Below are 10,321 nucleotides of genomic sequence, written 5' to 3' on the forward strand. Positions count from 1 at the left end.
GTTGGGCTCAAGCTATGCCTAAATTTGCTACTGACCTTGTGAAGTATGTTCAGACATTTCTTGAGAGAACCTTTGAGAGATGTCGAACGTCAATACATGGTATGAATCTTCATCGTTTCTCATTTGTTTTCCTCTTCCTCTTACTATTAGAATCTATTTATGTCTGACATCTGGTTTAGGGTTTTGCTCCGTTAGCACAATCATAGACTAAAAGTAGCCTTGTAAGCGTGATATGATTTTAAAACTCAGTTGGAGGTGTGTAAATTAGATGATAAGAACATCCTGAAGCTACCTAGAGTTCAATTTGAGCTAGGTGAAACTGGCCTTTTTGATGAAGTAATTATAGTATTCTGTTTTAGGCTTTTGGCGTTGTCTTGCGTAGCCTACAGTGTAAAGTGTAAACGTAGTAATTAAGCTGCTTGTGAGAAGTCATGTAGCAGAACTTGGCATTAAATGCTTCAAGAAAAAATCCTGAGAAAGTGGATTCAAAGAGAGAGTGGTAGAGTATGGTGTTAGCCAATCTTCTATGCGCCTTTTGTCCATCTTTGATAAAAATTTGCATTTATCTTAACCATTTTTCTTACCATTCTATGCCTCAAGTGTCCCTAAATCTAAAGTGATGCATCTCTTCCATCGCGCACAGCACAATATCTGAGCATAAGTTTGATTCTTAATATATCAGGCTGTGCTAGAGAAGCTCAGTTACAGGCTTATTGGGAGGCATGATATTGAGAAATTGATGCGACTTGATCCGGCGAGTGCTTGTTTACCAGCTCTACTTGGCCATTCCGTTTCTCAGTCTGAGGCTGTTGGCTCCGACGTAGAACTCTGTGAACTATTCTCAAGTTTGCCGTCTATCAAGCAGGTAAATTTCATGTGTTGTCTGAATCATAATCAACAAAAAAAATTCCATTTGGTGAAAATTATTTACGTAAGTGTGTTTCTTACAGGATAATCTAATTCGTGATGACAACAAGCTGATTTTGTTAGCCTCTCTTAGTGACTCTCTTGAATACGTGGCAGACTCTATTGAGAGGTGAGTTCGTCGGATCAGATTCTTTATGCATGCCGCTTGTCTTGTTCCCATCTGTCAGTACATCTTAGATGTTATCAGAACACAAAATGGAAGTCCTATGATTTTATACAAGAGGAAAAAGGGACATTCGTAATAAAAAGTCTAAGAGGCTTAACTAGATTGTTTGCTGTCTTTTCCAAATATAAATAAACTCAGAAACCACTGCGTGCAGTGTAAAAGAGAATCTTGCATGGTTGGGATAGGTCTTCACTTAGTCCTCTCTTTCGTCCCTAAGTAGCAAGCAAATGAACACTCATTCTGAAAGTTTTGATTTCCCAAAATCATTAGGCTTGGACAAGCAGTTCCTCGTGCAGCAAGTGAATCTGAAGATAATAGCAGGAATCAAGCAACTTCTCCTAGGAATCTGGCATCATTTGCTGATGAGTACAGAAAGCTTGCGACTGATTGCCTAAAGGTTCTTCGTGTTGAGATGCAATTGGAAACAGTCTTTCATCTTCAGGTATGCGATGGATGTTCCCTTTGTTAGGAAGGTGGCATGGCTATGGGAAATTCAATCTGTGGCCTGTGAAACTTACGAAATATTATGGTGTTGATAAGGAAATGAAAAATCGAGAATACTTGGAGGATGACGATGCTGAAGAGCCGACGACTTTGTGATTTCTCTTACTTCACAAGTTAGTTATATATTACTTTAAAAAGCCTTGTTTACTTTCATAGCCATCAAATATTCGTATCACTCGCTTCTGCTGAGAGAACCTAGTTAGCCAAATGAAGAAGTCATCTTAATTTATTACGATGAATATATATTCTTGTTTAGTGTGTAATCTAGTTTTGAATTGGTTTTACGAGGTGATAATCTTTTCAACCTCTATACTTCTGCACCCCAAGTTTTTGACACTTCCTCTTTTTTCTAAACAGATAACACGTAGGGACGAGGGAATGGCGCCTTTCATCTCTGGTGAGAAGCGCAATTACGTTTTTGGTGGCATTTGTGGAATTGCAGCGAATGCGTCCATTAAGGTATACCTCTTCTTTTAATCTTTTTGAAACCTGTTAAGATCTTTGGTACTTCTAATTCAAATGTAGACATATCATATCACAATTATATATTTGACATTTGATCATCATCATCATCATCTTCGAAGCCGTTAAAAGTCTTTTATTACGTATTTTTTTTCTAGGCTTTAGCTGACATGAGATCAATAAACCTTTTTGGAGTTCAACAAATTTGTCGGAACACTATTGCACTGGAACAGGTAAAGATCAGTCTATGTTTAAGTGTCGAGTTTTTATCATTTCCAATAGATTCACTGTCTACATCTGTGTGTATTATACATTGGCAGGCCATGACAGCTATTCCATATATCGATGGTGAAAGCGTTCAACAGAACCTAGACCGTGTCCGTACTTATTTCGAACTACTAAACATGCCATTCGAGGTTAGTAGCCAAAGAAAACACTGTTTCATCATGGTTTGTCTATTAGCTTTTCCTCAGCATTCTTACACTCGGATGTTTACATGATTTTTTTTTCTACAGGCGTTGCTTGCATTCATAGCGGAACATGACCAGATGTTTACACCCACAGAGTCTGTTTCTCAACTTTATTTCCTTTGATTGAATCTAAAAATAATACGGTTTCTTGACTTATTAAAATGAAAATTTATATGGGCTTTGCAGGTATTCTAATCTTCTAAAGGTGAATGTTCCTGGAAGAGATACTCCTACGGATGCTCAGTCTCGCCTTTCCGAAATTCTTTCTCACTGATATCAACTCCTCGACCCATTCGCTAATTACCATTGATAAACAAAGCTTCTTCTCCAGCAGCCAATCTGTTTTCATTATTTTTCATAAGCTGCAGAAAGAATCACAATGGCAATTGACATTGACATGTACATCATCTTCCTTCTTCTGCTGCGGTTCCAATATCTTTTCCTTTTTACCTGTAACTTTTCTAGTTTCGTGAGTTGCTTGTTTTGCCGTGACGAATAGGAACCAAAACCTTGCTTTTGGGAGCTTTGTTTTGTCAAAATTCTTTCGTACAGATTTCATTTGTACAGAACTTTCGGAGGTGAGTTCATTTTTCTTCCAAGTGAAAACAAAAATAAAAAGACGTACCATTCATATTTGATTTGTAGCGTTATTTATGCGGCTTGTTGTATACAGAATGATATGAATTGCGCAAGAGCTGTGAAAGAGGGTTTCAAATTTATATATTTTGCAAATAATTTGTAAATAAGATAAGAGGGTTTTTAATTTAAGTCAGTTGTCAGTATGTATGTCTTTTGGATTTACACTGGCTTAAGGTGAAGCCTGGCTGTTTTCTTATATAAAGCAATGGCTTATTGTAGGTCTTATTCTACACATTAACTATGTAAACATCTTAGAGGCTATTTTGCTCCCCAAGAATTGCAATATTTATTGTTTAAAGGACCATTCCAACATCTGTGCCAAAAACTATATAATGTAAGTTGTAAGTAACCAACACTAACTTCATACAACTGAACTTGCTTTGCTTCTTCGTAACAATAACAATATGTGCTGTGAACTCATTTCCAAATGATATCTCCCAAGAAACGCAGAGCAGGGACACCTCTAATCTCCATGTCCACCAACGGAGCCTGCATCAACGTCAAACCTGAGAGTTCCGAATCCTCCCGGATCATATCAAGAGCTCGCATTTGGTCCTGCAGAGTTTCATTTTCTACACGTTTAGATGCATTTCAACACAGCAAAACATAAGTGCAGAAGTTTGTGTGTATATATATATATACCTTTCTTTTAATGGAACAAAATTTGCAGTCAGAGGAGGATGGAGGGAGAATCTGATTAACAACAAGTCTTTTGACCGGGACACTTTCTTTCTTCAACGAAGCACTTAATCTAGAAGACTCGCTGACAGCCATTACCTACGAGATGATGTCAACAAACATTTTTAAGAACCGTGAAGATGCTGCTAACTTCTAGACTTAAGACTTACGCAATGCATGTTTGAAGATATGCATGTTTGAAGATATAGGAAGGTTATAAATAAATTACCGTGGGGATAGTAACAATGACAAACTCTGTAGACTCTGTGTCACGAAAAAGCTCTCGAACTTTAACCATCCTCTCTCTTAGTCTTTCCAATTTGTCAGCCTTTTCACATTCACAGAAAAAAATTTAAAAAGGAATGAAACGGTTGTCCTCACAAAGATGAAGCCTACTCTATTATAAAGTACTTACAGCATCAGGCTTGTTATCTTCTTTCCCAAAGACTGATTTGATTGCTGAAGTAGCCGAGGTTATTTTCTGCCTAAGCTGTAAGATGCAGAAGAGAAGACAAAAATCTCAGAAACTGATAAGCACTATTGGTAGAAGAAAAGATTTGTATCTGAGACATCTCCCCACCTTCAAGATTTTACCTATGGAGGCGTCAAGGAAGTCTGGTAAGGAGAGTAGCCTCAGCGTATGACCCTGTAAGTAATAGTAGCAAACGAGATTTGTCTCAACAGCTAGAAAAAAAAGGAGGCAAAAGTTTCAGTGAAGCCTTGCTCACCGTTGGTGCAGTGTCAAACACGATTCTGGTGAACATGTTATACTCAGGTGATTCCAAAAATTGAATGACCTGTGAACACCCTTTTTGACTTATAAGCAAGAAACCAAGCAAAAAAAAAAAAAAAAAATCAAGAGAAGATAAAGAAGGATTACCTTAGAAATAGCAATAGCTTCATCCAATCCAGGAGGAGGTGTGTCAAGCAACTCACCAAGTTTAAGTTCCCCCAACTTCATCAACCCAAAAAAAAATAAAAACAGAGTCAGTATAAAAATTGCAAAGAGCCATTTAAAATCACAAGTAGATTAGTATCAGAAACAATAAAGCTCACTCCATTAGAAAGTGCACAACAAACATGTTACCTGTAAAAAAAAAAAAAAAAAAAAAAAAAAAAAAAAAAAAAAACATGTTACCTGTTCAACAAGCATCCCAAGACCCATACCATCCATAAAATCTTTAACACCAGTCCCTCCATCCGCCTGAGAGGCACTACGAAACTCTTCTCTCGCCTTCTCAGGGTTTATCTGTTGAACTTCTATTAAATTAAAAACTCAAATTAAAAACTAACAAAACAAAAAACAAACATTGGGAACTGTTCTTTCTCTACATACTTCAAGAGCAAACAGAGGAGATTCAGGTCCTTCAACAGGCACAAGCATTCCTCCAGTCAAATCCTACAAAAAAAAAGTCAACACAATCAGAGATACCTTTCAATCAATCAAACAAAGTTTCAAAGTCGCCTCCTTTTACCTGAGCAAAGGAATCGCTTAACGAATGAGCTGGATCTGTGGAGACAACGAGAGTTGGGTGACCATTGTTAGCAAACCTCACAGCTAAAGAAGCAGCGCAACTAGTTTTCCCCACTCCTCCTTTCCCTCCAAGCATGTAATACTTTCTCTTCGTCCCGGAGACCATCTCATCGAACTCCGACGCCGTCTCCGCCGGGCTAGCTACTGATTTCACTGTAAAGGAGAAATCTTTTCCATCAGTTTAATAATACTCAACAACTCCATGTATTCAATCAGGAATAAAAGAGGAACCTTGGAGCGAGTTTCTCTGGCGATGATGATGTTTGACGGAGAAGGAAAGAATCGGCGGCGAGGAAAGAGTTGTCCGATGGGAGAAAGAGATGAAGTCAGTTCGAGTTGTTGGAGAGAATCTGGATTTGCATAGAGGCGAAGAAGAAGATAATAGAGAGGAGGCCGAAAGAGTCGTCATTTTTTGCGTCTGCTTCTCTCTTCTTAAGACACAGAAGCGGTGGTGCCGACAAAGGTATTGTTTTTGCTTCGGACGCAAAAGATTATACTACAATTTAACGCCGTGGATTCGGGTTGGTCGTGGTGCTTTAGTTTCCGATAGTTTGGTCCAGTCACACTTAGTCTATCACACCAAAGTAAACCAGAAAAAAAAAATCAGTTTGGTTTGGTTTTTGGTTGATTTTGAATTTTATTTCCGAAAATAACAATCTTTTTGTTTAGATTTTTGATATTTCTTAATTTAGAAATTGGTTATTTCCGGTTAGTTCAGTTAACTTTCATTGTCTTTGGTTAGATTTGGTTATTCAAATTGTTTTTGATTATTGTTCATTTCTTTTTGAAAATCGAAAACCAAACTAAACTGAATTATTTACAAAATCCTACCAAATTAACCAAACTCAAAACCATAACAGAACCGAATCACTTTCCGTTCGGTTGGTTCTGACTAAACTATAACAGATTAATTCGGGTTTGGTCGTTGATTTGTGTCGGTTGTTTTTCGTTTGGGAAATCAGTCTAGCTTGGTTTTTCGTTAATTACATTTATTATCTCACAAATACACCCTTGTATATCCAGCCCATCACGTTTGGAATGATTCTTGTCCATTTTTAAGAGTCAAATTTATCCCACAACACTTGTTTAAATGCTCATACAGAGAGAGCCACTTCCAAATCTTACAAAAGCAAAGTCGATAAGAAAGGTAAAAGAGCAAAACTCCTCAGAATTCAACTACAAACAAATTATTCCCAAAAGCTCCATAAGGGCAACGAACTTAAGCGACGAGGAATGGTAGAACAGTGAGCATGAAGGCCTCGTAGTTGAAAGTAGCTGATCCTGATAACGCCGTATCCTTCTCCTTAAACTTCTCAGTCAGCCCCTGCAATTCATTTCCATCAAACATCAAAACACACACACACACACTCACACTACAAGAATGTGATCCAAGCTAATGAGGAATAGTGTATATATACCTTTACAGTCAAACAACACCTGTATCAATGGAAAAGAAAAAACAGAATCAGTATGGAACTTTTTTTACTTTCAATCAGATTAAAAGAAAGTTGAGGGGCGGTGAACAACATACTCGATGAAGTTGTCATATTCAATAGCCCTGTTCCTGCCTCCACTTTTATCAAACTTAGAAACGAGCAGATCCAAAACCACAGGAGACACTGAAAACCCGAGGCTCAAGAGTGCATCTCTTAGCTCGTTTGTATCGATTCTCCCACTTCTGTCTTTATCAAACCTCTCGAATATTGTCTGAAAAAGAAGAAAAAAAAACACAAACACACCAAACCGTTTATATTAACTCCAAAAGATTCTTGATATGTAATAAAGCAAAACCATTGTTTTTTTTTTATAACTTACCCTCCAACTCTGAAGACTGTAGAAAAGTGAAGTAAACTCTTTCGGTCCTGCAACGTCACCGCCATTATTAAAATCATTATATATACTTATTAAATCAAACTTGAATTATAATAACCGTTAGGTACCAAAGATCAACCCTTTGACCAATGATCTTTGATGAGAATTTTTCAAAGAAACTAACCGATCTTTCTGACGTTGCTGTTGGTGAAGAGATACATGAGGAGATGAACAGTTCTCATGCTGAAGCTCTGATTATACGAAGAGAGCGCCCCCTGAAGCTCCTTATCGTCGATGAAGCCGCTGTTGTCCCGATCCGCCGCCTGGAAGCAAGCCACGACGTTCGGATCCGTTCCCGGAGGAAACGCCGACGGTAGCAGAGACGCGAACGGGCTTCCGTAAGCACCCTGCTGAGGAGGAGGAGGAGCTCCGTAGCCTCCGTGTCCCGACGGAGGAGGAGCTCCGTAGCCACCGTAACCACCGGCCGACGATCCGTAGCCGCCGGGAGAAGATCCGTAGGCGGCCTGAGGTTTGTCTTTGTGGGGCTTGTGATCTCCCGCGTAGGGCGCGGACGGCGGCGGTGCGCCGTAGGGAGCGGAGGAAGGTGGAGGCTGAGAGCCGTAGGGGACGGCGTAGGGCGAGGAAGCTGAGGATCCGTAGGGAGGAGGGTTGGTGTTGGAGGATCCGTAAGGTTGAGGCGGTGGTGGATTGCCGGAGGATCCGTAGGGTTGTTGTTGCGGTGGTGGTGGATTGCCGCCGTAACCGTAGCCTTGGCTCGAAGGAGGGTAACCAGACATGATGAGAGAGATCAAAGAAGAGAAAGTGGAGAAGATGTTCTTAATGCGTAAGTTTTGTTGTGTAATGGTAGAGGGGTGGGCAAAATATCCGTAAATTTTGATTCGATCCGTTATTCGTTCCGATTCGATCCGAAAAATCCGAATATCCGTAACTTAACAAATCGAAGCAAATACTAAAATCCAATATCCGTCAAAGACGAAGCAAATCACAAATACTAATATTTTTAAAAACGGATATCCGATCCGATCCGTTATATACATATATATGTATACATGTTTATAAAGTTATATAATATACATAATTTTATATCTTTATATAAGTTTTATAATGTTTTTATTCACTAAATTAATTATTTAGTTATTAAAAATTTGAAAGTATGTAATTTTTTATAAAAAAATAATGAAATTATTATTATTTTATTTCAGATTTTATTCTTTTCTTTTATTTTTATTTATTTTTTTAATTTTTTATTATTTTTTACGGATCGAATCGGATATCCGGAAAAATTCGGATATTCGCGGATATCCGATGTTCCGGATATCCGAAGAATTATGGATCGGATCGGATCGAAAAATCGAATATTCGTAAGGCACGGATCGGATCACGGATATCCTTAAAATTCCGGATATCCGCTCCGTGCCCACCCCTGATCGCAAAGATAAACGCATACAAAACAAAGTAAAAATAATGGAAACTTGAAAAAAAAAAAACTTAAAACCTTTTAAGAACCGAGTCCTGGCACGGTCATGTGTTCAAATTCGAACCAAACTTCCGCTGTGATTAAAATCCAACCGGGGTGCACAGAAAAAAAAAAAAAATTAAAATCCAACCGGGCCCGCCAGAGAAAGCTGATCTGACGACGGGAGGATCACAACATCACAAGTGTCAAAAGAAAAAAACTGACGCGTCACGCGTGTGTAGACCGTATCTGTAATTACCATTAGGCCTGGGCACGGATCGGATATTCAGGTTTTTGAAAGTATTTGTGATTTGCTTCGAATGTTACGGATATCTAATTTTCCGATTTGCTTTGATTCGGAAAAATACGGATATTCGGAAAAATGGATATCCGGAAAATAAATAGATATTTGCGGATATTTGCGGATACTTACGGATATCTCATTTGTTTTGATTAATACAAATAATCTTAAAAATTCGATATAAATTTGTTTTGTAAAATATTTTTTTACATGGTATAAAAGATAAAAAAATTAAAAGATATAGTGAATCTACATATTTTGTAAAATTTTAAACTTAATTAACAATTATAATAACACAAAACTTGAGAGATTGTCATAAATGTTTTCTTTTCCTTTTATGTAATACTTTTATATAAGTAATAATGTGAATAGAATCTGTCAAATCATATGTTAGAATAATAATTATATAATTTTATACATTTAGAACTTTAAATATAATCAAAATATACATATATTTATATATTGACGGATCGGATTGGATATTCGCTTCTTAAAATTTTAATATTTGTGATTTGCTTCGATATTAACGGATATTGAATTTTAGTATTTGCTTTGCTTCGGTAGCTTACGGATATTCGGAATTTTCGAATCGAATAGTAACGGATAACGAATCGAATCAAATTTTACGAATAAAATGCCCAGCCCTATTTGCGATTATAAAATTGTAATATTTCGTGTAATTGCTTATTCAGCTTGAATATTTTGATAAAATATTTAGGAATGATATTTAAACACGCAAAAATTCACTGACTTTAAACATAAGAACTACATTTAAAACAATTGAAAACCCTAAGTCCTAATAAAGAATGAATCTTGATTTTGGTCCTATTTACCTAATTCGTACCTAATCCTGAAAAGAAATCAAAGTAGATAATTTTGACTTTTTAGTAACATAACATATATACAACTTATGATTTATTTATTTTCCAAGGATGATGATCCAAAAATAAGATAGTACACAGCTTCATCTTCTTGGTCTTCTTCGTGTTCTTCGTTTCCGGCCGGCGGATTTGACTTCCTTAGCCATCGTCGGTCGGGATTTGTTTTATATTCTCTGTTTTTCTGTAATTCCATATTTTCTTCTTACAATTCAAGCTTCTTCTAGACATCTCCAGTTAGGCTTTGTCCATTCTGTTTGATCTGATCCAGTCTATTTTGCCTTCCATTGCTTTGCATGTTGGATTAGAGTTATCTTGGTTCTTCACTGGTTCGATCTTCTTTCTCATGTTTCTTTGCATGTGTCAGAATCTGGTGTTGATTTCAAACGCTCCTTGTCATTAACCTTTAGATCTGATCGAGATCTCTTCATAAGTAAGCTTCAAGCAGGTGTTTCAAGTCGTCATCTCTTCGA

At 37.4% G+C, this 10,321-nt stretch overlaps 2 protein-coding genes and 1 pseudogene across 2 annotated transcripts; 1 reads left to right on the forward strand and 2 right to left on the reverse strand.

The window, feature by feature from the left end:
- LOC130496819 (exocyst complex component SEC8-like) overlaps positions 1 to 3,162 on the forward strand; it is a 5,304-nt pseudogene extending 2,142 nt beyond the window's left edge.
- A 164-nt stretch (positions 3,163 to 3,326) lies between these two features.
- LOC130496846 (ATPase GET3B) lies at positions 3,327 to 5,917 on the reverse strand. Its single transcript, XM_056989411.1, has 11 exons — positions 5,612 to 5,917; positions 5,322 to 5,533; positions 5,183 to 5,245; positions 4,985 to 5,095; positions 4,727 to 4,801; positions 4,575 to 4,643; positions 4,427 to 4,492; positions 4,262 to 4,336; positions 4,076 to 4,174; positions 3,811 to 3,945; positions 3,327 to 3,723 (listed from the first exon to the last, which is right to left on the reverse strand). Exons 1-11 carry the CDS (start codon positions 5,787 to 5,789, stop codon positions 3,586 to 3,588), a joined length of 1,221 nt encoding a protein of 406 aa, XP_056845391.1. The 5' UTR covers positions 5,790 to 5,917; the 3' UTR covers positions 3,327 to 3,585.
- Positions 5,918 to 6,412: 495 nt separating this feature from the next.
- On the reverse strand, positions 6,413 to 8,062 carry LOC108813686 (probable calcium-binding protein CML49). Its single transcript, XM_018586316.2, has 5 exons — positions 7,377 to 8,062; positions 7,196 to 7,242; positions 6,912 to 7,087; positions 6,799 to 6,817; positions 6,413 to 6,704 (listed from the first exon to the last, which is right to left on the reverse strand). The coding sequence occupies exons 1-5, from the start codon at positions 7,987 to 7,989 to the stop codon at positions 6,600 to 6,602; spliced, it is 960 nt and encodes a 319-aa protein (XP_018441818.2). The 5' UTR covers positions 7,990 to 8,062; the 3' UTR covers positions 6,413 to 6,599.
- Between the last annotated feature and the right edge of the window lie 2,259 nt (positions 8,063 to 10,321).

This window comes from Raphanus sativus, chromosome 6 (assembly GCF_000801105.2).
Source record: "Raphanus sativus cultivar WK10039 chromosome 6, ASM80110v3, whole genome shotgun sequence".
NCBI lineage: Eukaryota > Viridiplantae > Streptophyta > Magnoliopsida > Brassicales > Brassicaceae > Raphanus > Raphanus sativus.